Source organism: Tamandua tetradactyla, chromosome 9, assembly GCF_023851605.1.
Source record: "Tamandua tetradactyla isolate mTamTet1 chromosome 9, mTamTet1.pri, whole genome shotgun sequence".
Lineage (NCBI taxonomy): Eukaryota > Metazoa > Chordata > Mammalia > Pilosa > Myrmecophagidae > Tamandua > Tamandua tetradactyla.
In genome coordinates this window covers 102,251,773-102,279,306 of record NC_135335.1, presented here as the reverse complement: position 1 = coordinate 102,279,306, position 27,534 = coordinate 102,251,773, and the positions used below count along the sequence as shown (strand labels likewise).

General features: G+C 35.0%; 1 protein-coding gene across 4 annotated transcripts in view; it reads right to left on the bottom strand.

Annotated features, from left to right (window-relative positions):
- Positions 1–27,534, bottom strand: part of DDX4 (DEAD-box helicase 4) — an 85,084-nt gene that overhangs the window by 38,463 nt on the left and 19,087 nt on the right. For 3 of the 4 annotated variants that reach the window (XM_077117173.1, XM_077117174.1, XM_077117176.1), the window contains 5 exons: positions 24,290–24,367; positions 20,666–20,743; positions 18,972–19,022; positions 15,592–15,648; positions 521–622 (listed from right to left, as the gene is read on the bottom strand). In XM_077117173.1, coding sequence (XP_076973288.1) covers positions 521–622; positions 15,592–15,648; positions 18,972–19,022; positions 20,666–20,743; positions 24,290–24,367 — 366 coding nt within the window. The remainder of the gene's footprint in view (positions 1–520; positions 623–15,591; positions 15,649–18,971; positions 19,023–20,665; positions 20,744–24,289; positions 24,368–27,534) is intronic. The other variant, XM_077117175.1, reaches the window with a different exon arrangement.

The window sequence follows — 27,534 nt, the reverse complement described above, 5'->3', positions numbered from 1 at the left end:
ACCGTCAAATCAAACCTCACCCTTCTTGTACAGCAACCCTTCAGAGTCCTACCTTTTTTAAAAAAAAAAAGTAGCAATTCACTAATTTTATCCACATCTATTAAAATATTATTATAAATTTATGTTTTCAGCATTCAAAACCACTAATCTGTCCTCCTCTGTTCCAACAGTGACTTTTGAGGTAAAAATCCACATCAGTGGAAGACAGATTTCTGGGGGATAAAAGCATAGAGAAAGCTCCTATTTATAATAAGATTTCCAATCATTATTAAGGATGTAAAATTCTTAGTTCATAATGTTAAATAATTGATCACAGAAACTTCTAATTTACATATATATCTATAATTACATATATATCTAAAAGAATAACAGTAGTGTCTACAATGTAAGTGATTACTGCATACCAGGCACTGTGCTAAGCTATTCTAGATAATCCTCCTAACAACTATATGTAATAGGTATTATTTTTATCATTTCTTCCTCAACAAACGAAGCACACTATTTGCAATCCACTACTAACTTGGACTTCCTAGACCAAATCCTCCACGGCAACCTCGGAAATTATCTCTTCCACCTCTTCTGGATGACCCTGAAGCTTCTGAATCATTTCCATCTTGATATCCTATAATATTAAAACACATACACATACAAGAACAAAACAACAAAGAAACCTTGGGGACACAGCGGCCAAATTTACGAAGCTTTGCATAATTCATGCCTTCAAATAAGTATTTTAAGGCATTAGTCACACTATTTAGTAGAAAGAAAACACCCTACTTAACGTATAAATGGCCAATTTTACTAATAAGAGATAGGGTGACGATTACAAAAAAAAACAAAACAGTTTGCTTTGGGGATCAGTATTAAAAATGTCTAAAAGGAAAAAGGGTCACTTTCAGGGTCACTGAAAGTCTCCACAACTGCACCATGAAATAGATTTCCACAATCCATACAAGTATCAGTAAATCTTGGGCTTACATTTGCTCCCTATAGGAAACAGTAAGTATCTTACTGAAAACATGGACATCTGAGTGCATATTAAGTCTGATTTCCTGTTATAAACAATTCATTTTTAATTCAACTGAATACCAAAAATTCAGTAGAAAAGGTTCTAGCAAAATACGATTTTTACCTAGGAGAAAACCAAATCAATTCAAGACAAAAGTGTTACTGGACAGGAAATAAAGTTGATATTGTTTAATGCATGAACTTGCAACTATTTATATCTAAAGAGATTTATCAATAAACGTAATGTCAACATACTCTGTTTCTTGATTTTGGAACATACAATTTTAAAGCCTATTTATAAAATAGAAAGAATTCAAAATACCTTAATAGATATTCATTTATTGCCTAAACCTTAAAGAATAATTCTCAATCTAACAATAAATCTACATATCAGGAGATAGTTATAGCTCTTTTATTCTAAATTATTTATATTTCCTTATCTTTCAAGAAACTTTGTGAGAATTTCTCTTTTCAAGAAAACAGTTCAGTTGATCTATTGTTCTTTAAGTATGATACTTATAAAAAAATGAAGATATAAAAAGTACTAAGCTTAAAATATAATAATAAAAAATGCCTATGAACCTACTACCCAGGTTAAGAACTAAAATGTTCCCAATACTTTTGTGGCCCACGCGCTTCTCTTCCCCTATATTGTTTCCCTCCTTCCCCACAGAACCTCCTACCACCCAACCACTATCCTGAACTGTTTTTCATTTCCTTGCTTTTAATTTTGATTTTCCAACTGTGTACATATTCCTAAACCAACATTTTTACTTTTATTTTTGAGCTTTGTATAATGAATGGAATCACACAGAACACATTCTACACTAGATCTTGCTCCTTTTCCTCAACTTTTTGTTGTGTGAAAATACGGTATGTTCACTTTCACTGCTGAATATGTTTCACTTTCACATTCCACTGTGTCTGTTTCTATTTTATTCAAGTCAATTATCTTTATAATTTCCTTCTATTGTGTTTTCATTCTTTTGCAAATCACTTGAACACTAAGCTCACTAAATTCTTGCGATAAAACATTCTCTTGAGGACTAGCTGTTAAGCTGTATCTTGTAAGTTTTGATATGCATTTACCATCACTCAATTCTAACGACTTCATTATCTCCATTATAAATTGTCATCCATAAATTGAGAAATTCAATTCCCAAATTACAAGAGTTAGGCCTTTTGTAACTGATTTCTACTTTTGTTGTACTTTTATAAAAGAACAGGGTCTATGATATAAATTCAATAGCATATGTTGGGATCCCCTTTTTGGCCTTAACAGATGGTTAAAATGTATGTATTTTCTTTATTTCCTTGAAAAGAATACATAATTTCTAATTTGGGGGTATATATGACTCCAAACAGAAATATCAAGCTTATTAATTTGTATTTAAATCTTAATTCTTGACTGCCCAGTAAACAGTTTCTGACATAAAAAGTGTTTAAACACACTAGGAATAGGATCTGCAAATCTTTCCTTATAATTACATCTATTTTTGCTTTATGTGTTTTAAGAATATGTTGTTACAGGACTTACTGCAAAAATTCAGAAATGGATAGCACAATAATATAAGTCCACTGAATGAAGCTAAGTATGAGTATGGTTGAGGGAGAAGAGCTAGGGCCAGGTATGACACCAGAAGGAAAGAGAGAGGATGAAAACTTCAGACGGTATAGCTCGGGAACACCTAGGGTAGACAATAATGGTGATTAAATGTACAAATATAAAAATGTTTTTGCATGAGGGAGAAAACATGAATGTCAACATGACAGGGTGTTGAGAATGGGATGGTAAACAGGAAAAGGTACAATCAATGTAAGCTAGGGTATACAGTCAACAGTAAGATTGTAAAATATGCTCCCACTGAATGTAACAAAGGCATTATGCCAAAATTAAATGTCAACAAGTGGGAGGTATGGGGAAGTGGTTCAAATTTTTTGCTGAAGAAAAGGAAATATCTTCATACACATTATGGTGGCAAAGCCATGGCTATTCACTTAGTTTGGATTGTACAACGTGTGAATAAAACTCTAACAGAGATAAATGAGTGCTAGATAAAGTGTATAGAAAGAGATGTACCTATTCCCTGTTGGTAGGGAAGCTGAGAGGTACAGCTGCTCCAGTGGACAGTGTGGCAGTTCCACAGGAGACTAGGGGTGGGGATGCATATGATAAAACCCCATTGTTATGTATATACCTGGAGAAATAGGGAGTGGGGACACAAATGGACATTTGCACACTGATATTTACAGCAGTAGGTTCACTACTCACAATGGCTAGAGGTGGCCTAAAGCTAAAATGACTGAAGGATGGAAGGGGGAACTGTGGTATATACATTTAACGGACTACTAAGAGGCTGCAAGGAGGAATGAAGTTGTGAAGCATGAAACTACAAGACTGAACTTTAAGGACAGTATGTTGAATGAAATGGCAGAAAGAAAAAGACAAATATTATAATGCCTCACTCATACGGACTAACCATAAATACAACCTGGAGAAACTGAAGTCGAAAGCAGGGGTTATCAGGCAGGGGCCTACTGTAAAGGGACCTAGATTATAAACTCTTACCGTAGTCACATATATTGAGGAGTTGTAACCATTATTTCTAAATTCTGAGATACTGAGCTATTTCTATATAACCTGGTCGTTCCCTGAAACTTCAGGTACATATGTGACACCTGAGACTTTTTTTTTTTTTTAATTTTTTTTATTAATCAAAAAAAAGAAAAGAAATTAACACAACATTTAGAAATCATTCCATTCTACAAATGCACTCAGTAATTCTTAGTATCATCACATAGATGTATGATCATCATTTCTTAGTACATTTGCATCGATTTAGGAAAAGAACTAGCAAAACAGCAGAAAAAGATAGAATGTTAATATAGAGAAGAGAATTAAAATAATAATACTAATTATATATATATATATAAAGGAAAAAGAAAAAAACAAAAACAAAAGATACAAACACACAAACAAACAAACAAAAAACCATATTTCAGGTGTAGCTTCATTCAGTGTTCCAACCTAGTTACATTACACTTAGGTATTATTGTGCTGTCCATTTTTGAGTTTTTGTATCTAGTCCTGTTGCACAGTCTGTATCCCTTCAGCTCCAATTACCCATTATCTTACCCTGTTTCTAACTCCTGCTGGTCTCTGTTACCAATGATATATTCCAAGCTGATTCTCGAATATTGGTTCACATCAGTGGGACCATACAGTATTTGTCCTTTAGTTTTGGGCTAGACTCACTCAGCATAATGTTCTCTAGGTCCATCCATGTTATTACATGCTTCATAAGTTTAGTCTGTCTTAAAGCTGCATAATATTCCATCGTAGGTATACGCCACAGTTGTTTAGCCACTCGTCTGTTGATGAACATTTTGGCTGTTTCCATCTGTTTGCAATTGTAGATAATGCTGCTATAAACACTGGTGTGCAAATGTCCATCTGTGTCTTTGCCCTTAAGTCCTTCGAGTAGATACCTAGCAGTGGTATTGCTGGGTCGTAATCCATTCTGCCATTCTATGTCTTTTGATTGGGAAATTCAGTCCATTAACTTTTAGTATTATTACTGTTTGGATAATATTTTCCTCTACCATTTTGGCTTTTGTATTATGTATATCATATCTGATTTTCCTTCTTTCTATACTTTACTCCATACCTCTCTCTTCTGTCTTTTCGTATCTGACTCTAGTGCTCCCTTTAGTATTTCTTGCAGAGCTGGTCTCTTGGTCACAAATTCTCTCAGTGACTTTTTGTCTATAAATGTTTTAATTTCTCCTTCATTTTTGAAGGACAATTTTGCTGGATATAGGAGTCTTGGTTGGCAGTTTTTCTCTTTTAGTAATTTAAATATATCATCCCACTGTCTTCTAGCTTCCATGGTTTCTGCTGAGAAATCTACACATAGTCTTATTGGGTTTCCCTTGTATGTGACAGATTGTTTTTCTCTTGCTGCTTTCAAGATCCTCTCTTTCTCTTTGACCTCTGACATTCTAACTAGTAAGTGTCTTGGAGAACGCCTATTTGGGTCTATTCTCTTTGGGGTGCGCTGCACTTCTTGGACCTGCAAATTTAGGTCTTTCATAAGAGTTGGGAAATTTTCAGTGATAATTTCTTCCATTAGTTTTTCTCCTCCTTTTCTCTTCTCTTCTCCTTCTGGGACACCCACAACACGTATATTTGTGCGCTTCATATTGTCATTCAGTTCCCTGATTCCCTGCTCAAGTTTTTCCATTCTTTTCCCTATAGTTTCTGTTTCTTTTTGGAATTCAGATGTTCCATCCTCCAGTTCACTAATTGTAGCTTCTGTTTCTTTAGATCTACCATTGTAGGTATCCATTGTTTTTTCCATTTTTTCTTCTTTGTCCTTCACTCCCATAAGTTCTGTGATTTGTTTTTTCAGATTTTCTATTTCTTCTTTTTGTTCAGCCCATGTCTTCTTCATGTCCTCCCTCAATTTATTGATTTGGTTTTTGAAGAGTTTTTCCATTTCTGTGCGTATATTCAGCATTAGTTGTCTCAGCTCCTGTATCTCATTTGAACTATTGGTTTGTTCCTTTGACTGGGCCATATCTTCAATTTTCCGAGCGTCATCCATTATTTTCTGCTGGTGTCTGGGCATTTGATCAGATTTCCCTGGGTGTGGGACCCAGCTGGTTGAAAGCTTTTTCTGTGAAATCTCTGGGCTCTGTTTTTCTTTTCCTGCCCAGTAGGTGGCGCTCGTGGCGCTCGTCTGTCTGCACGGCAGTCGGCCAGGGAAACCGCGCGTGGAGGCGGGGGTCGCTGGCCGCCGCGGCTTGGGAGAGTGCCGGTCCTAATTGCCCAGCTGGCCCCAAACGCCAAGCGTGAGGGGAGGGCCCCGCTATCCAACGTTCCCAGTCAGACCAGGGAGCCACGTGCGTGGAGGGGACCCCAGTCGCCAGCCGCCCCGGCCGGGAAAACGCGCACCCCTCGGGTATCTCACCGCAGCAGATTCTCCCTGCCCGTTCAGCTGTTCCAGAATGGGGTACGCTGTCTTTTTGGTCTCTGTCGTGACTCCGGGAGCTGTTTCGTATTGTTTCTGCTTCTTTAGTTGCTTTTCTGGAGGAGGAACTAAGACCCGCGCGTCTTACTAAGCCGCCATCTTCTCCGGAAGTCGACACCTGAGACTTTTGAGTTAGTGCACTGAAATGATGAAAGCAGCATTATCCCATATAACAACTCTTAAAAAATTGAAAAAGTGATCAGACGGATTACAGACAGGACTGAAGCTGATCTGGATAGGATTAAGGTAAATCAGAATATAGGGTAAAGGATGATATGGTCCATATTTCAAAACATCAACTTCTGTGTGAGACCAAAGGGAGAGATATTTAGTACAAAATTTATATTTTAGGTAGTACGTTAGCTAATTTAACTTGTATGGTCAGTTTATTTGAATATCATAATTACATGGAATCTTGAATAGGGTGTGAGATCTTGCTGGTTTGTACAGGTTAAGAGTCATGCCTCAATACATCACAGAGTAATTTGGGCAAAGAATAAAAAGTATTTGCAAAATCCCCTTGCAGGACTGGGGAGAAAGGAGGAAATACTCAACTTTCCCATCTGGGAAATTCCTGATATTCTCAAAAGGAGTGGGGACAACCAATTCAATAGGCTGAGCACTCTGTCTTGGGGTTTGTCCCTATGCAACTTGTTTCTGCAAAGGAGAAGCTACGCTTACTTACAGTTATGTTTAAGAGTCAACCCCAGAAAATGTCTTTTGTTGCTCAAATGTGGCCTCTCTCTCTAAGTCAGCTAGGCAGGTGAACTCACTGCCCTCCCCCCTACACAGAACATGACTCCCAAGGAAGTAAATCTCCCTGGCAATGTGGGACAGGACTCCCCAGATGAGCTGGGCAGCAGCATTGAGAGCTTGGGAAAGCCTTCCTGACCAAAAGGGAAAAGAGAGAAATGAGGCAAAATAAAGATTCATATGGCAGAGAGATTTCAAACAGGGTTGAGAGGTTACCCTGGAGGTTATTCTTAAGCATTTCATAGATATCCCCTTTTTAGTTTACGGTGTATTGTATGTAGTGGCTAGAGGGAAGTTCCTGAAACTGCTGAACTCTGTTGGAGTAGCCTTAACTCTTGAAGATGATTGTATAACAATACTGCTTTTATAATGCGACCACATCACTGTGAAAACCTTGTGTCCAATGCTCCTTTTATCCAGGTATGGAAAGATGAATAAAAAATAAGGAAAATTAAATAAATATATAATGGGGGAAGGGATAAGTGGGAAAAAAAACAATTGGGTAGTTTAGATTTTCTATTTGGTGAGGGTGTGCTTATTGGTTATCTTTCTTGGGAATCATGAAATTATCTAAAATTGAGAGTGTTGATGGACAGTTGACTTTGGACATTATACATGATGCCCAATGAATGGAGGTAGCTGAAGGATGCACTGACTGAGAAGTAGATTGCCAAATGATGGTGTATACATATGATCGAATATTGTGCTGTTACAAGAATGAACAAAGTTGTTAGGCATGCAACACTGTGAATGAACCTGTGGAACATATGATAAGGCAAAATAAGCCAAAAACAAAAGAGCAAATGTTATATGGTCTCATTCAAAAAATACTTATAAGAAAATAGGGGCCTAGATTGTAAGCTCTTATAACAGTCACATTTAGTTCAGAGTGGTAACTGTTATTTCTGGACTCTGAGAGGCTGTTTTATATATGCATAACCTGGTATTCAGAGATAATGAAGCTGATCCGGCGGGCCACAGTGACTCAGCAGGCAGAGTTCTAGACTGCCATGCCGGAGACCTGGGTTCGATTCCCAGTGCCTGCTCATGCAGAAAAAAAAGAATGAAGCCGATCAGGTCAGGAGTAAGGTCATTCAAAATACAGTGGTAAGGAAGGCACTTTAGAACCTCATTCCTTTGAGACCAAAGGAAGAAAGGCTTATTTTGTCCAGAACCTAAATTTTCTGTAGCACATAATCTAATTCAATCTGTTTGGATACATCATTTAAATAATCCAAACATAAGGAGCCCAAAATGAGAATGAGAGCCTTTAATCTTGTATAGTTCAATGTAATGCCTGGATATATCCCAGAGTATATTAAGCACATAAACAAAAACTATTGGCAAAGTCCCTTGAGGAATGGGAGAAAATACATGGAACTATTAAACTTTACCAGCAGGGAAACCCATGATACTGTGTTAAACTTTAGGAACAACCAAATTAATAGGCCAAACCCTTGAACTTGAGGCTTGCCTTTGTGAAGTTTATGTATGTAACAGAGAAGCTGCCTAAGAGTTACTTCCAGAGGACTTCTGTTGTTGAGATGTGGCCTCACTCTCTCAACGCTCAACTCTGCAAGTGAAACCACTCCCTTCCCCCCTACATGGGATTATGATATCCAGGGGTGAAAGTCTCCCTGGCGGTGTGGAAGATGACTCCCAGGGATGAGCCTGGCCCTGCCACTGTGGGATCAACCATCCTGACCAAAAGGGGGAAAAGAAGTGTAACAAATAAGGTATCAGTGGCTGAGAGAGTTCAAATAGAGTTGAGATGCTACTCTGGTGGCTACTCTCATGTAAGCTTCAGTTAGATATTGTTATTTACCATGATTTGCAAACCCCAATCAAAACCATTCCTGCCAATCCTAAAAAACACTGAGGGTGTTACATAAGATTCTACAAAGGTTCCATGCACTAGGGTAACTTTCTAGAAACTATAACCTCCAAATGGGTCCCTGGAACAGGAGGTCCTGAAATGCAGAGGGGCCAGCCTGTCCAGAACATCAACTAGTTCCACCTCCCTACCCCGTATTATTGACAGCCCCTTCCAACATGGAAAAGTTAGAAAGGACATAACCCAAATACTCCTAAAGAGTGAGAAAAAGATCAAAGGTGATGGTGTAGTTATATAGAGATGGTAGGGTTTAAAAATGAGTATGACTGCTGAATCATTATACTGATATTTCTTTTGGTCTCCAGTATCTTAGAGCAGCTAGAAGTAAAAACATAAAATAGCAGAATTGTAACCCATATCAAATTCTGAAATATATTCTACAACTATTGTACATCTATTCTACAACTAATTGTTGCAATGTACTTTGAAATTTATTGTTTTTTATGTTATTTTTCTCAAAAAAAGAAAACAAAAGTTGATTGTGATGATAAATACACAGCTATATGACGATATTGTGAACCACTGATTGTACACTTTGGATGATTACATGTTATATGAATACATAACACAAAATTTAAAAGAACAAAGGAGAAAGTAGAGTTATAAAAGAGAAGATGAGATTTAACAAATGAGTATGAGTCCTGAATCATTATATCACTATTTCTTTTAGTCTCTAATGTCTTAGAGCAACCAGAAGGAAAAACCTAAAATTGTGGAACTGTAACCCATGCCAAACTCTGAAATCTGTTCTAATTGTTACGATGCGCTTTGAAATTCATTGTTTTGTATATATGTTTTCACAATTTAAAAAATTGGGTAGATTGAAATACTAGTGGTTAATGAGGGGGGGGTAAAGAGTATGGGATATTTAAGGTTTTTTTTTTTCTTTTTCTGGAATGAGGCAAATGTTCTAAAAATGATCATGGTGATAAATATACATGTGACAATACCGTGAGCCACTGATTGTATACTATGGATGAACTACTTGAGCGTAAAGATTTCTCAATAAAAATATTTTTTTAAAAAGAATGTTGTTTGATTCAAACCAAGTTCAGAACAATAATATCTTTACAATAAATGTCTCATCATTAAGTAACTATTTATCCCTAATATGTCCGCCTCATAGTCTGTCAAATATTTCTATAACAGTTTTCTTCTTATTAATCAATATTAATAATATTGGTGTTTTCTATATTGGCCTGGTGTTTTTCTATTTTCCAACTCTGTATTGAAATATGTCTATATGTATTATGATTCCTGATATATGGATTTTTATTTGTATCATCTTATTTCGTGTCATCTCTTCATGGACTTTTTAAAAGTTTTCTGTTCTGTCTGAATTTTCCCAATGGTAAATTACAGTCTTATTTTACCCTTTTATACACATATTCTTCTCATCATAATATTTAAGAATCTTTAAATTAGTTTTGATCTAGTCTCCTTCCTACAAAACTCTGTCCTTTTATTGGATTCCCTCTACTGCTAAGTTACACATTCTATTATATTGTTTTCTTGATTACTGTTCAATTTTACGATGTTCAAGAATCTTGACAAACATCTGCAGAAGTCTTTTAACTTACTAGTATTATAGTTCTTTCTCATTTTTTAAATTTCCTAAATTAACTCTCATTAATATTAGTTTATACAGTTAATATTTATTTAGGTTTAACAGTTTTTGCTGGGGTTTTGTTTTCAGTCGGGACTCTGGGGTGAGGAGGTGCAGCTCATCATTGCTCCTTTCTTCCTGGGTTCCGTTTCCTTCTACTATATGATTGAATACATATGGTTAGTTTATTTAAAGAATATAATTAGACAGAACTGATAAGGAATGATGTCTTTTTATTCTGTACAGGTTAATATAATACCCCAATACATCCCAGAGTATTTGGGGCAGAAAATAAAAAAGTATTTGCAAAGGCCTCCTGAAGGACTGGGAAAAAATACAGAAATACTAAACTTCCTCATCTGGGCTATTCCTGATATTCTCTCAAGCATCAGATACTTCCATCTTAAAAAGCCAAGCCCTCGATCTTGGAAGTTGCCCTTATGAAACTTATTTCTGCAAAGGAGAAGCTAAGACTACTGATAATTATGCCTAAGAATCACCCAGAGAAAACATCAATTGTTGTTCAGATGTGGCCTCTCTTTCTAAGCCAACTCTGCAAATAAACTCACTGTCCTCTCCACCAATAATTGGGGCATGAATCCCAGGGGTATAAATTTCTCTGGCAGTGTGAAACATGACTCCAGGTGATAAGCCTGGCCCTGGCATCATGGGATTGTGAAAGCCTTCTTGACTGACAGGGGTAAGAGAAATGAAACAAAATAAAGTTTTAGTCACTAAGAGATTTCAAATAGAGGAGAGGTCATTCTGGAGGTTATTCTTATGTATTATATAGATATCCTATTTCAGGGTTTTGTATACTGGAGAACCTACATGGAAATGTCTGACACCATTAGACTGTAATCCAACAGCCTTGATCTTGATGACGATTGTATAACCATATAGCTTTTATGGTGTGATCATGTGACTGTAAAAACCTTATGAATGACACTACCTTTATCCAGTGTATGGACAGAAGAGTAAGAAAATAAAGACAAAAAATAAATTATATGGTGGATAGGAGTTATGAGATATTCTGGGTGTTAAGGTTAAATCACTAATGCTTTTGGAATGCAAAATCTAGAAATGGGTTGGCTTTTATGAAGGGGATTTATTAAGTTACGAGTTGACAGTTCTAAGGCCTTAAAATGTCCAAACTAAGCATCCAGAGAAAGATCTTGATTCCAACGAAAGGGCCAGATGGCATCTGGGTTTCCTCTGTCACATGGGAAGGCACATGGCTAGCATCTGCTGTTTCTTGTTCCCAATTCCTTTATTTCCAGCTTCTGATTCACTGCTTTCCTCTTTAAGTGCCTGTGAACCTTCACCTAGCTTCTCCAGAGAAAAATTCTGGCCTCTAGCTTGCTTAGTATCTCATGGGAAGGCACATGGCAATGACTGCTGTACTTTGCATCTCCAAATGTCCATGTCTAGGCATCTGCTCTATCAGCACTCCAAACATCAGAGCAAACAAACATCAGAGTGTATGTTCGCCCTGAAGCAACTGTGCTTTCTCCAAAATGTCTCCACTTTTAGAGGACTCCAGTAAACTAATCAAGACCTACCTTGAATAGGTAGAATAACATCTCCATCAAATCAAAAGGTCTCACCCACAATTGGGAGTGTCCTATCTCCATAGATGTAACCTAATCCAAAGGTCAAACCCACAACTGAATGGGTCAAATTGCTTCATGTAAACAATCTAATCAAAGGTTCCACCCTACACAATAGATCTGGCCCTAGAATATCGGATCAGGAATGAGAGAACATGGCTACTCTAGGGTACAGAACAGTTTAAAACTAGCACAGTGCTCTTCATTATTTTTATTTATTTTTGGAGTAATTAAAATGTTCTAAAATTGATTGTGGTGATGAATGCTCAATTATATGATGACACTGTGAGCCGCTGATTGTATACTCTGTGTGATTATATACAGTGTGAATATATCTCAATAAAATTGCCTTAAAAAAATCTCCCAATCAAAAAAAAAGTCCAGATGGCCTCGCTGGTATATTCTACCAAACATAAAAAAAGAATTAACACCAATCCTTCTCAAGTCATTCATAAAAACAGAGGAGGAATAAACATTTCCAACCTTATTCTATGAGGGTAGTTTATTATCCCGATACCAGAGCCAGACAAAAGTACCACAAGCAAAGAAAACCAAAGATCAATATTCCATATGAATACAGGTACAAAAATAGTCAATGAAATCCTAGCAAACAGAATCCAGCAATACATATAAAAGATTATACATACAATCTAGTTTAATTTATCCTTGGAATTCAAGGCTGGTAAAGGATGAAAAATCAATCAATAGAATATTCCATATAATAGAATAAAGGGGAAAAAAAAGTCATCTCAAATAGATGCAGAAAAAGCATTTGACAACATCCAATACCCTCTCATGATTAAAAAACTCACTCTAGAAACTGAGGGGAATTTTCTCAATTTGTTAAAAGGCATCTATGAAAAACCCACAGCTAACATCATATTTAATGGTGAAAGACAGAAAGTCTTCCCCCTAAGACAAGGATGCTCACTCTCACCACTATTCACTCAAGTTAGACAGGACAATTAGGCAAGTAAAAGAAATAAACAGCATACAAATACGAAACGAAATCATAGAACTACCTCTACATTCAGATAGCAAGATCTTATACATAGAAACCCCAAAGGTCCAAAACAAACAAAACCTTAAAGCTAATAAATGAGTTCAACAAAGATGTAGGATACATGATCAGTATATAGGGAGCAGACTGCTGGATACCAGGGAATGGGGGAATCGGGACTAACTGTTATTAGGTATGGAGTTTCTTTTTAGTGGGATGGAAATGTTCTGAAATTAGAAAAACGGTGACTGCTGCACAACATAGTGAATGTACTAAAAACCACTGAATGTGTACACTTTAAAATGGAGAATTTTACTTAATGTGTAGCGTGCTGGTTTGAAGCTGTTACGTATCCCAGAAAAGGCCATGTTCTTTTAATCCATTCTTACATATGCAGACCTATTATGGTTAGGACCTCTTCATTAGGTTGTTTCAATTGAAATGTGGCCCATCCCATTCAAGGTGGGTCTTAGTCCTTTATTGGAGTCCTTTATGAGAAGTTAAAGGACAGAAACACCCAGAGAGAGCACAAAGAGAAACACCCACAGAAGCTTAGAGAGAAGCTCCCAGAGAAGCTAAAAGAGCCACTGAAATCAGGAGCTGAAAGCAACAAAACCCAGGAGTAAAGGATCAGCAAGATGCCTGTCACGTGCCTCGTTTTATGACAGAGGAACCCCAGATGACAGTGGCCTTTGTTCAGAGAAGGTATTATCTGTTAATGCCTTAATTGGGACATTTTCACGGCCTAAGAACTGTAAATTGTTAAATTAATAAATCCCCATTGTAAAAGCCAGCCCATTTCTGGTATACTGCATTCTTGCAGCTTTAGTAAACCAAAACATGCAGCATATCTCACTTTCTTAAATGCTGTAAAAAAAATCTTTTATATGCATCCCAAAATATCAAATACTCAGGCACAGACAGACCTCCACAGCGTAAACCACAAAACCTGGTTAGGAAAAATTAAAGATAAATAAATAGACTCATAGACTGTAAGACTCAATATTATAAAGATGCTGACTCTCCTCAAATCAGTTTACAGACTAAAAGAAATTAGGTTTTTCTTTACAGAAATGAAAAAAACGATTTTTATAATCACATGGAAATGAATTTTTCCAGGTAATCTCGAAGAGATCTCCAGGTAATCTCGAAGAGATCTCCAGGTAATCTCGAAGAAAAACAAACCTGGAGAACTCACACTACCATAAAGGACTTATTTATGAAAACTAATGTGATCAGATAATGTGGTAATGGTGCAAAATAGAGAAAGTGAATGGAACAAAACTGAGAGTCTAGAAACAGACCCACATAACCACCTAATTTAAGACAAAGACAGCCTTTATATTTCAAATTTACAGAAAAGTTGCAAAAATAGAATAACTCCTATGTACCCTTTCTATTAGGTATCTTTTAACGAATGGAAGTAATTCATTTTAATGAAGTCCAATGTAGCAATCTTTTTCTTATAGAGTGCCATTTTCTTCCCATTTGCTCCTTTAAAGTCATGAATATTTTCTCTTTTATTTTCCTTTTTAAACTTTATCATTTTGACTTCCACATTCAGGCTACACATTTGAATTTACTTTTGTGTATGGATTAAGACGAAAATAAAGGTACAATTTTTCCACTTGGATATCCAGTTGGCCCAGCATCACTTACTGAAGATCAAATCAACTTAATGGCGTTTCATTGCCTCACTTATATATGAATTAAACTGATTTAAAGTAAATGTAAAAGTATTCACTGTACTCCAGAAAATCAAAACTTTTATAATATTAGCTGTGTTTTAAGAACATTGTGCAAAATTTGTTTTTTTAAAAAGCAATGTTAAAAGATGAGTCTGTTAAAAGAGTCTGTATTTTTCTTAGCTAAACTCTCCCGACCCACCTCAGTATACACTCATTAGGTGAATTTAGGAGACAAACAGCCCTCTCTCGCTCACCACCAAATCCCCCTCCACTCATAGCCCTAACTAGGCTATAATGAAATTGACAGCAAGTCTCAGCTTCCCTAAGAAAGGCCTTTTATGTCAGCAGAGTACTCATTTAATGGGGCAAGGAGATGTCTCCAGATTGTAGCAAAAACATTCAGGTATCAAATTACTATTCAGTTTCAAACGGAAAAAAAAAACCTTTTATCATACATAGATTTGCACATCTGTAGCAATTTTATTAAGTTCACTATGTTTTCTCATGAGTTCTGCTGTTTTAAGTGTATTTACAATGTCTGTCTATAGATAATCAAAAACTAAGCATGATAATTTTTTTACCTTCTTATTTCAACTTCATCAGAAGCAAGATTAGCAGGGTATGGCAGAATACTACCAAATTTTAACAAAAAGCAATCTACAATTTCTCCCCTCCCCCACACCCCAATGATACGGAAAGACATTCCAGTTCATTCATACTGTGACTGACTACGATTCACAAAGTCCCTCTTCTGTACTCCATAGCACACTGTGAAGATCTTAAATAAAAATAAAAGATCCAGTACACCAGAAAGAGGAATGAGGGGCATCTACTGAATAGTCACTTAAGTTTTAACAGGAGAAAATACATGCCAAAGTGTTTTTCCTCAAAGGTTTTCAACATCTGAATTTTTCTTTCTTTCAGCTCTTTCAAAATCAGTTTCATCAGCTTAGTATCTCCATCTTAAGTACAAAGTGTTCCAAAACATGGGGTTCTTACCACCTCTCCTGGAAAACCCTCTGCTCCGTGTTTGATTATCTTCACAGTCATTACCCTCTAGAATAGAATTTAACATGTGAATAACATCTAAAAAGTTAACTTTCAAGATGGGATATCTTAAAAAAGCACAGTCACAAGATAATTAGTAAGAAAACAGTACATTCATAATTAAAACAAGAACACTTTATTTCTTGAAATAATTTTCACAACAGAAATATAAAGACATTATTCAGAGCCAATTTTCTATGCAAATCATCTCTTGCATCTAAATATTAACTGTTAAATATAAAATTGAGAATCCATTATTTCCCATATGCTATAGTGACAACAACCCTAAAAATAAGAATTTCATAAAAGTCAGTAAGGCTAAAAATGACTTCAGGAATATCTAAATTACAAAAGGCAAGTGGTTTTCAAATGAGGTCCACAGATCACTAGAAATATGACGACTTATTTCTAATGAAATTGTGTTTTCCTATAATTTCTTTCCTAATAAATCTGAGAAACTGGTGCTTTCTTAAGATATGAAAACTTTTCCCCATTCAATCCCAGGAAAGAATATGGGGTTATTATGCTGGTCTGTTCTTAAATTATGTTAAGTTACATTGTTAGGGTTCCTAAACAGCGGTATGAGGATCACTATACTAAGAATGATCTGGAGAGTTGGTTAGAAATTAATTCCTGGATCCACTCCCGAGATGTTTATTCTGAAAGTTTACAGTGATAGCAAAGAAGAATAAAACTTTCAATAACTTTCAAAGTTACTATATGTTATTAATATAGTTTTCTGTAAAGGCTTTAAGCAATCCAGAAGATTCCAACAAAGCCACATTTGGAAAATACAGACATGGTTTCAAGGGATCTTTGTACATGTCTTAATGACTAATATCTGTAAACTTTAATTCACAGTAATGATATTAAGTAACTAAATAGCTTGGAGGCCACTAGTTAAGTTCCTGTGTAAAAGTACTAATCTATTTAATTAATACTGTTTCATAATAAACGATGCCATTTAAGCTGTAATAGGGAATTGACAAATACACCTGAAGAGCAATCTAACATTGTGACAACTTTCCCAGAGTAGGATTTAGAACAAGGGAACTGAGCAGGAAAGAAAGGATTTAGGAAAAAAGGTTGACTCTGGAAGAACGATAGTAATAATTAATGTGTATTGCCTTGTAGAAAAAAGCAACTGGGCCCCGACAAGAAGAAGGGATTCTCATCTTATCTTTGGCCAATTCCTCTTCTAAAACAACCTATAGTTATTTTGATCACATTGGAAATTAAAATAGGATAATGACACCAGGGGAAGAAGGATATATGGAAAGTCTGTACTAGTTTCACAACTTCTAGTTAGTCTTGTTTATAAACAATCTCAAAATGAAAACTTATTAAAAAAATTACCTCTGTAGAATTAGAAAATAAAGCCACACACAAACAAAAATAAGATAATGAAGTCAAGATTAGTTACAAACAATTAATTGTAAAATATAAAAGTAATTATATGTTTTTGTAAAACAAAATTGTAAAATATAAAAGTAATTACACACTCATATAGAGCTTAGTATGTGCTGGCATTGTTCTAAATGCATTATATGTATTAAACTTTTTTAAAAAGGTTATTTCAAGATAATAAAACTGACAGGAGCAAGATCCGGGCCTCAAACCCAGGCAGTCCATTTTTAAAACTGAGTTCCATACTGCTACTTTACAGCAGGTAGGAGAAATTAGACTATGGGAAAAATAACCACAAAATATATCCATTTGTGTGCAGAGAAAAAGCTGCTATTTTAACATCAAAACCTGCTCCTTTGTTTACCAATAATTGTGAGAAAGAAAGAAATGGAACCATATAATTTTAGAGGAATCAAGAATGAGAACAGCAGAAAGTAGATCAATGGAAAAAACACCATTTTGGAGAAAAAAATTTTCTGAAGTGCTATGAGAAATTGGAACTTCCATTCAAAAGGTCTCTGGCCAACCACCTCTAAAAAAGGAGACAATTAGGGAAGGAAGATCTTTGATAAGTGGAAATATTCTTAATTATTAAATGCGTTAAAAAGGAGATATAAAAATAGAAAGGGTTGAGTTAGAAGTGGAAAAAATGGTGATTTTTTTCTTCCACCGTAATTACTAAAATATTTTTATTAGAATGGGACAGAAGGAAAAAATAGAAGCAGGTAGAATGAGATTGGCAGTTTATTTAGGGAAATTCTATATATATATATTACAATGCTATTAATTCCAAAAGGGTTTAAGGTGAGTCAAGGTTTGGTTTTAACTTTGGAATCACTATTACAGTATAATAAAATCTAGTCTCAAATATTTAATAGGAAATAAAGATGGTATTTATTGAGTACTTGCCATGAATGTGAGTTTAGTACTTTCACATGCACACTCATTTGTTCCGCCCAACAAGCTTATAAAATGGATGGCCTGCTTTCTACAGAAAAGGAAACCTTGACTCAGAGAAGTTAAGCGACTTGCTCCAGGTCATTCAGTTAGTAGGTAACAGATCAGGAGCATGTAACAAAGTCTGGAACAAAGTTAACTATGTTATACGGATCCATGTATCAGTGGTTCCCATACAAAAGACATCAGAATCACCATGAACACATTAAAATACAGGCTCTGAGGCCTAAACCCTAAATCAACTCAGTCAGATTCTTCAAAGAAAGTACGCTTCATTATTGTAGTCTGTCTTCTGATGGCATTACTCTTCTCCATTTCCGCATTCTCTGTATGTTAGCTTCTCCCCAAGCTAACAGTGTCAGTAGCTTTTACAGAATCATCTTTTTTTTTTGTCTGCTGCATGGTGGAGGTCACATTTCATTCTTTTTCCATGTGACTATCCCATTATTGCAGCACCATTTGTTGAATTTTTTTTGGGGGGGGGGGGATGAGGTAGTGGATGGGTTGAGAATCGAACCCAGGTCTTGCACATGGCAGGTGAGAATTCTACCACTGAACTACCTTGCACCCCCTGGAAACGTCTCTTTAATTTCAGCAGTGATCCCCAGTCTCATGAATTTTTTTCCATTGCCAAATATGTTCTTAAAATACTTGAGTCCAAAATTATATTTATATTGGAAGTGGAATTTTGATTCTTGACTTGCTCTTTCTACTATCCCCTTTTCTCAACAGTAGCACAGCATTCAAAAAGTTGTACCTCATAGATTAACTAAGGCAGGTGGCAAAGAAGAATGCCTGAACTCTTTATCTACAAACCAGCAATACCCTTGAAGGCTCTAGCAATAGCAGCTTCATAAAACTGAGTTTAAATAACATGGAACTGAATCCAACTAAGGTACTTAATTTCTTTCTGGCTTGTATTATTGTTGTCAAATTAAAAAGTCACTGCAAAAAAATACTGAACTTACCTCTCCAAAAACCAGAGCTATCACCTTCTTCAAACTTGTTATCTGAAAGACCTATACAAAATATAAAATGCAACTGGCTAATTTCTGAAAACAGTAATTATCTTTGGCTTAGTAGTAAAGATCCTACAAACTACAAGTTATGATGTTCCTTTAAAATAAGATAAACTACATACAACTGAAGATACAAATTTTGGATGAGAACGCATACAACACAGTTTCTGTCTTGTGTCAAATTATCAACTCCATTCTCTTAAAGTTAAAAACAACTTCCTTTTCAGCCCATTCTATATTACCTCAAATGTTATATTCCTCTATACACAACGTTATATATCAGTATAATCACTAGTTTATACTTACTAGTTAAAATGTCAACATTTTATAAATAGCTTATAATCTCTTCATCTTCCAGTGTACAATACAACTAAACTACAGCCTGATATGCAATCATTTTTCCCCTCTCAGTAATAAGAAAATCCTGCCAATTTCTTTTTGCTCATGAAATTTTAAAAAATAACCAATATTTTCAAAAAATACATAAATAATCAAGTTCTGCTTTCAAAATTCTCATTTTAAAAAACCTATATCTAGATATATGCATCTCTGGAACTTATAGCTATGTCTCTAAAACAAATTTTAAAGCACCCATCAGTAATCTTTCATTAAATCAAAAATTGTCAAGTCTTAATAAAATGATCTCTAATGCAAAGATACTACAGAATACATATTTTAAAGTTAAATATAAGTATTTACTCTGAACAGTAAAATATTTGAACATTTTTTGGCTTCTTTAATACAGGAATTAATCAATTATTATTTGACAAAAGTTGTATTTATACATAAAATATATAAATATATCTCCAGTCACTTAATATGAGGGCCTTTCCAGCAATAAAACTCCCCATGCAAATTTAATACACAATCAGTATATAAAAAGGAAACACTGCTTTAATAAATGATTGGACAAGTTTTTCTTTTAGTAGATAAAGAGAAGTCTCATTTCAAAATATACAAAGATAGTTTCTAAAGGAAGAGTATATTATCACAAAACCTATGCTTTGGAATTATTTCATTCTTATTTCATTCAAATATTTTCAGTCTTTCAAGTTTTCTTCAGAAAAGGACTACATTCTGCTGCCATCAAAAACTGCCTCACTTGTATACTTCCCTCCCCCAAGAGTCAATGCGGGTTTCCAAAATACTTAGGAAAACCTTCCAGCTACGCACTATTGGTCTTGATCTTAAACTCTGCCTAAGTCTAGAGCTACAATTTTAGAAGTCTTTAAGAAAAAACTGTAATTTCAAACCTGATTCTTTACTCAACTAAACATGAAGACTCAAATTCCCCTTTGTAGAGGGATTTCTTGTTTGGGGACGGGTGATTATTGAGTAAAGAAGAACTGAGCTCACACTTAGGGTGGATCAATTAGAAGAGATGCTGTGGCAAGGAGAATGGATATTTTAAATAAACAAATAAAAAGTAAGCAAGCCAGTCAGATGAAACAGTAGACACACCCAAAACAGCATAAACTGCTGCTTCAAGCTATGACTAGAAAAATGAAAGCATTCCATTGTGATCCTCATAAACTTTTGGGAAAGGCACATACTTTATATTAAAGGGAAATAAGAATCCAAAAGACTGGAAAATGAGGGATCACTCCAGTGTTGATAATAAGATACTAAAAGCAGGTAATTACCTTTGTTTCCGAAACCTTTGCGAATTCCAAAACCACCCATTGTGGATGGATTATCTCTTTTATTAGACTCGCCGACATCTGAAAAAGTTCAGATAGGGTTAAATTCTTTAACATAAAATAAAGTGTGTCATCAAAATCTAGAAATTAAATGAATCTTTACGGAAGGAGGATTTCTAAGGATGGAAAGAGAATGGTATAGGAACTTGGTAAAGAAATAATATATCTGAAGCTTCTATCAAAAAGCTCTTATGGTACCACAATAAAAACATAAAGAAAATCTACTACTAGTGAAATATGGCTTTATACTAGTTGTTATTTTACTAACGACTTTTTATCAGGAAACTCTATTCATCATATTTTATCACCCTGTTATAAAACTAGCTATTTGCAATGGCAGTCAATGCTAGTGAAAATTTTATACTTCTTCTATTTAACTGGTCTTTATTTTCTTATTTGATTTTTTAAGTACTTATCTTTCTCAACCATTCCACTTTTAAAATTAAAATTATAAAGGGACTATTTAGGAGGGAACAGCTATGGATACCACTCCCCTTCACCTCTCCAACTCTCTACAGTATTTCACCACATTAACTTTCTTAGTTTTATCTCCCACTACATAACTTTGAACATCCAACATTTCAGTTCACATCAAACAATTTTCCCTACTCCACATTCATGAACTTTTAATACTTTGTGTACCTTTACTTATGCTGTCCCTTTAGCCTGGCATTCTCTGCATCCTAGTTTGTCTATCAAAATTATTACACTCTTCAAAAGCCCAGTTCAAAGGTCACCACTTCTATGAAATCTTTCTTCAACTTTCCAGTCAGCATTATTTTTTCTCCACATTTCCATACCACACTACCTATACCACTTTCTAGTAGTATAATACTCCTAATAATACTTCTTTTTGTATGTTCTCCACCACTAGATTAATGATCTTAAGGGTATATCTATATGCCAAGAAGCTTGGTCACTTAAAGAAAAAGAAAAACCAGAAGGAACAGTAGTCATTCAGAACAGCATAAACTACAATTTTAAACTATCACTGGGGAAAGTAAAATCATTTCCCTTGTGATCCTCATAAATTATTTTACCTATCTCTGGAGTTAAAGGGATCTGTGAAACTTCTAAAACCTTATGCAAAATTGTTTATCTGTAAATATGAGTATTTTCATCAGATTCTAAAGATGTGTGTGAATCAAGAACTTAAGACAATACCCATACCTCACAGAACATAACAAGGTAATCAATACCATATTTTGAGCAATTAAGAATCAACTCCAAATGTAAAATGGTACGGGCACTATGAAAAACAGTCTGGCAATTTCTCAGAAAATTAAACATAAAATTACCAATGACCTGGCAATTCCACTTTTAGGTACACACTCAAAAGAACTGAAAGCACAGATGCAAAAAGATAAGCATATGCCAACATTCATATTAGCATTATTTACAATTGCCAACAGATAGAAGCAAGCCAAATGTTCCTCAACAGATGAATGGATGACCAAAATGTAGCATATACATACAATGAAATATTATTCAGCTGAAAAAAAGAATGAAGTTCTAATACATGGCCAACATGGATGAACCTCAAAGACATCATGGCGAATGACATAAGATAGACAAATAAAAAGTACAGCAAATTCTTGAGACTGAAAGTAGGTTAAAGGTTACTACAGGTGGGGTATGAGAGGAAGGGAATGTGAAGCTATTGCTTAATCAACTGAGAATTTCTGTTTGGGGAGACGAAACATTTTGGTAATGGATGTTGGTAACAATAGCACAACGTTGTGACTATAATTAATACCACTCAAATGTACACATGAAAGTCATTAAAATGGTAACTTTTGTGTATATGTGTTACCACAGTAAATTAAAAAAAAATTACTACCAATGCAAATTCTACAAAGAAAAAATATCAAGGAGATTGAAACTAAAATATCAGAATGAATCATAAGGAAAAGAACTTATACTCATGCATCTAAGAATTTCTGCAATTATGTGTAGTACAAAAAGATAACTTTTTAAAGTACTAACATTCAATAAGACATCTGATCAGAAGTTAATGTGCATTTCAACCAAAAATTTGTAGTGAAATCTCTCTTGTTAGTTTTCTCACTGAAAAAAGGCTTTAACCAACAACATTTACAAGGATGCATCAAAATATATCATATGGAGTTTCTATTTAAGGTATTTAAAAAGTTGGGATAACAGATGGTGGTGACAGTTACATTACACTGAAAATGTAATTAATACCATTGAATTACACACTTGAAGAGGTTTAAAATGGGAAATCTTGAATTATGTGTATGTAACTACAATAAAAAGTTTTAAATACATCAAAAAAAATATGTAAAACACCAAAATAAAAGGATCACATAACCTATTCTAAATTAAGATTTTAAAAGTACCTCAATAATAAATATTCCCCTGCGGGCCTCGGTGGCTCAGCAGGTAAGAGTGCTTGCCTGCCATGCCCGAGGACCCGGGTTCGATTCCCGGTGCTGCCCATGTAAAAAAAAAAAAAAGAATCACAAAAAAAAAAATAAAATAAATAAATAAATATTCCCCTGAGTACAATATTAAAATATTTCCAATGCTAGCAGTAAAAATGAGCTAAAAAAAACCCACACTTGAAACTTTCAATTCAAAAAAAGTCCCAAATAATCAAAACATCTTTCTTAAAGCTAGGCTTAAAAGACAAAATACATATGCATTTTTGAACAATAAATTTACATTAGTAAAAAGAATACATCAAAATATAAAATTCAAATTTTTGTTAATTGTATCTAAACAAAAAATTAAGTTTTCCAAACGTCAACTGAAATACCACACATCCTTTAGCTTCCAATAACAATAAAAATATGTGAACCATCAATAAAGTTTTTCAAAGAAAAACATATCTAATAAATTCAAAGAAAAGTATTACACATATTTAAAACTACAAAAGAGTCCTAATATATTGTACCCCTTTAAAGAAATAAGCAGTCTTACGTATTTTCAAGTAAATTTAATTTGAAATTCTAATATTTTATTGTACCATACTAAAACATAGTGCAAGCATTTTAATTTCAGCATTTTAATATCAAGTCTAAAAAATGGGTTGTTTGAAGGTATTTTGTTCTGTCATGATCTGTTAAGTGTTGGCTGTTCTTACAGCAACTAAAAGACCCAAGGCTGGAAAACTAACCTCAAATTTAATACTAATGAACTAACATAACAGAAAAGCTTCCCATACTGCCTCTTCTTGAGAAATATAAAATTAAAGAAAGGAATCCTTCTTATCCTAACCTCTGAAGCTTTTAGAAACATTCTTTGCATGCCAACTGTTAGAAATCAGTAGTTATAAACACATTAAGCAGCAGCTCTCTGAGGCAACTAACTCTATCTAACCAATCTAATGTAATCAAGTTTTTCCTACCATTCCAAAAAAAGTTAAACAGCAGAAAGAATATACATTGACATCTGAAAGAAAGACAAATTCATAATCCCAACAAAACCTACCACACAGTGAGTTATGACAAATTTCGCCTTATACTAAACAGCCATGAAGCCAAATGTTTTATTCCATTATTCAATAGTCCATGAAATTAAGGAAAGAAAAACAAAGATATTTACCTCTGTTTCCCAAACTCCTTCCAGAGGCAAACCTGCTCCTCATGAAATGATCTCTTCGAGAAGTCCCACCATCCATTTCTAAAGCAAATAACATTTTGAAACATGTATCTCAGTTTTATGCAAAATTCAGACCTTTTCAATGGTCTACACACACACGGAAAGAGGAATTTTATGGAGAAATAAAAAAAAAAAGACAAGAAATCAGAAGAAATGTAGGCTGTGAAGATTAACATATCACCAAAAAAATAATAAATAATGACAATGTCACTCATAATTAAAAAAATAGAAAAAGGAGACAGCATTTTTAAAACATTTGACTAACTAGAAAATAGTTTTATGTTTTTCATTATTAATTTTTTAATGCCACAATAGTCAAGGGGGTAAGTAAACAATTGCAAACCACACACAGTTACTGAGACAATAATCCTGCATCAATCTAGATCCTAATTTATAGTCAATATGTTTTGTAAGTACATTAACATGAATTTTCCTCTAGAAATACATGGTAACACAGTTACATATTAGGATGTTTTTACAAGTACTGTTGTAATATCAAAACTTGATCAAAGAGGAACAGTCAAATTATAGTTGCCTCTGTAACAGAATACCATCATGCACTTTGATTTCACAGAAATATATATGATTCAACAGTAAAAAAAAATTTATATTCTTCAACAACCGATAGAATGTTTATAAACACTGACCATGTACAAGGACACATGGGAAATTCAAGAAATTTCAAAAGTCAGAATCATATAAACTACATTCTCTAAACACAACGCAATCAAAATACAATTAAATTGAAATGAAAATCATTTTTAAAGCACACTATGTTTAGAAATATCTTGTTTTAAAAAAATCACTTCTAGAGAACTGACAATTCAAAGAAAAAAATAATAGAATTTTTTAAAACTCAGAATTAATTATAAAAATGTTAATTATCAGACTTCCAACCAACCAAAGTGGTGAAATGAGATGCTCTGGGGGATTCTGTTGCCCCCACAGACTCTTTGAACACCTAGCAAAAACCAGCACAGCCATGTTTCACCAAGCTCTGGAAAACAGCTAAAGAGTTGCAGTAACTGGATGGGCACCAAATCAAGAAAAAGGCAACTTAAAACCAGTAGAAAAGGCTTCCAAGGCAATGAGATGGTAAAGGAAGCCACTCCAGGGATCCATCCTGCCCAGAAGTTTTAAGCAACAAACAAGAAAGCGTTGGTAGACTATTTTTCTCAAAGCTCCAGAAAATAGTTAAGGATTACAAGTAACAGGGCAAGCAGTTAATCAAGAAAAAGGCAACTTAAAACTAGTAGGTTCTCATGGTTCCCTTGCTGACCCCACCTCTGTCCTGGTATGTACTGGTTTCCTGTGGGCCAGTACATACTCTCAGTGTGGGTCCCTGCTTCACAGGGAAGAGAGTAATCCCTATGCATATATGTATGTACATCTGTACCAATCTATCTGGCAGTAGTCTAAAGGACTGAATCATGGACACTCATCTCTGGCTCACAACCCCAGAAACTGCCCTGCAGACAAAAGCAGCTTTCAGACACCTAAATCAGTATTAGAAACAAATACAACAACCTAGGCAAAAGATTCCAGCTTTAAGACACACAGAGTGTCTTAGACCTGGAGTAAAAAGTATTTGATAAGTAGAAGAAGGGGAATTTGGATCCCTATAAATGGATGATACCGAAGGCCATGATGCCATGAGCAAAACAAGAGTCATGCTCAGAAGAGACAGGAGAGGGCCCTGTGCTTCTGTCTTGGAGTATTCCTCACGTTCATTTGGAAGAGGGCTAAGCTCTGAAGGAGAACATCAGACAATGCAGAGCTAACACGTAAAGACTGTAAAAGGAGTCTGTTGTGTCTGTCTGTCCTTGCCATTCAAGAAATCTCATTCATATTACTATGTGGATACATATGTAAGGAACAGATACCTCAGGGCCTAAATTAGAGTCAATACATTAAAATGTAGGCTGCAACAGAAGATTAGAAAGTATATAAAGAAATATATACGTGTTCATGGATTGGAAGACTAAATATAGTTAAGATGTCAATCCTACCTAAATTGATCTACAGATTCAATGCAATACCAATCAAAATCCCAACAACTTATTTTTCAGAAATAGAAAAACCAATAAGCAAATTTATCTGGAAGGGCAGGGTGCCCCGAATTGCAAAAAAACATCTTGAGGAAAAAAAACGAAGCTGGAGGTCTCGCGCTGCCGGACTTTAAGGCATATTATGAAGCCACAGTGGTCAAAACAGCATGGTATTGGCATAAAGATAGATATATCGACCAATGGAATCAAATAGAGTGCTCAGATATAGACCCTCTCATCTACGAACATTTGATTTTGATAAGGCAGTCAAGCCAACTCACCTGGGACAGAACAGTCTCTTCAATAAATGGTGCCTAGAGAACTGGATATCCATATGCAAAAGAATGAAAGAAGACCCATCTCTCACACCCTATACAAAAGTTAATTCAAAATGGATCAAAGATCTAAACATTAGGTCTAAGACCATAAAACAGAGGAAAATGTAGGGAGATATCTTACGAAACTTACAATGGAGGCGGTTTTATGGACCTTAAACCTAAAGCAAAAGCACTGAAGAAGGAAATAAATAAATGGGAGCTCCTCAAAATTAAACACTTTTGTGCATCAAAGAACTTGATCAAGAAAGTAGAAAGACAGCCTACACAATGGGAGATAATATTTGGAAATGACATATCAGATAAAGGTCTAGTATCCAGAATTTATAAAGAGATTGTTCAACTCAACAACAAAAAGACAGCCAATCCAATTACAAAATGGGAAAAAGACTTGAACAGACACCTACCAGAGGAGGAAATACAAATGGCCAAGAGGCACATGAAGAGATGCTCAATGTCCCTGGCCATTAGAGGAATGCAAATCAAAACCACAATGAGATATCATCTCACACCCACCAGAATGGCCATTATCAACAAAACAGAAAATGACAAGTGCTGGAGAGGATGTGGAGAAAGAGGCACACTTATTCACTCTTGGTGAGAATGTCAAATGGTGCAACCACTGTGGAAAGCAGTTCGGCGGCTCCTCAAAAAGCTGAATATAGAATTGCCGTACGACCCAGCAATACCATTGCTGGGTATCTACTCAAAGGACTTAAGGGCAAAGACACAAACGGACATTTGCACACCAATGTTTATAGCAGCATTATTTACAATTGCAAAGAGATGGAAACAGCCAAAATGT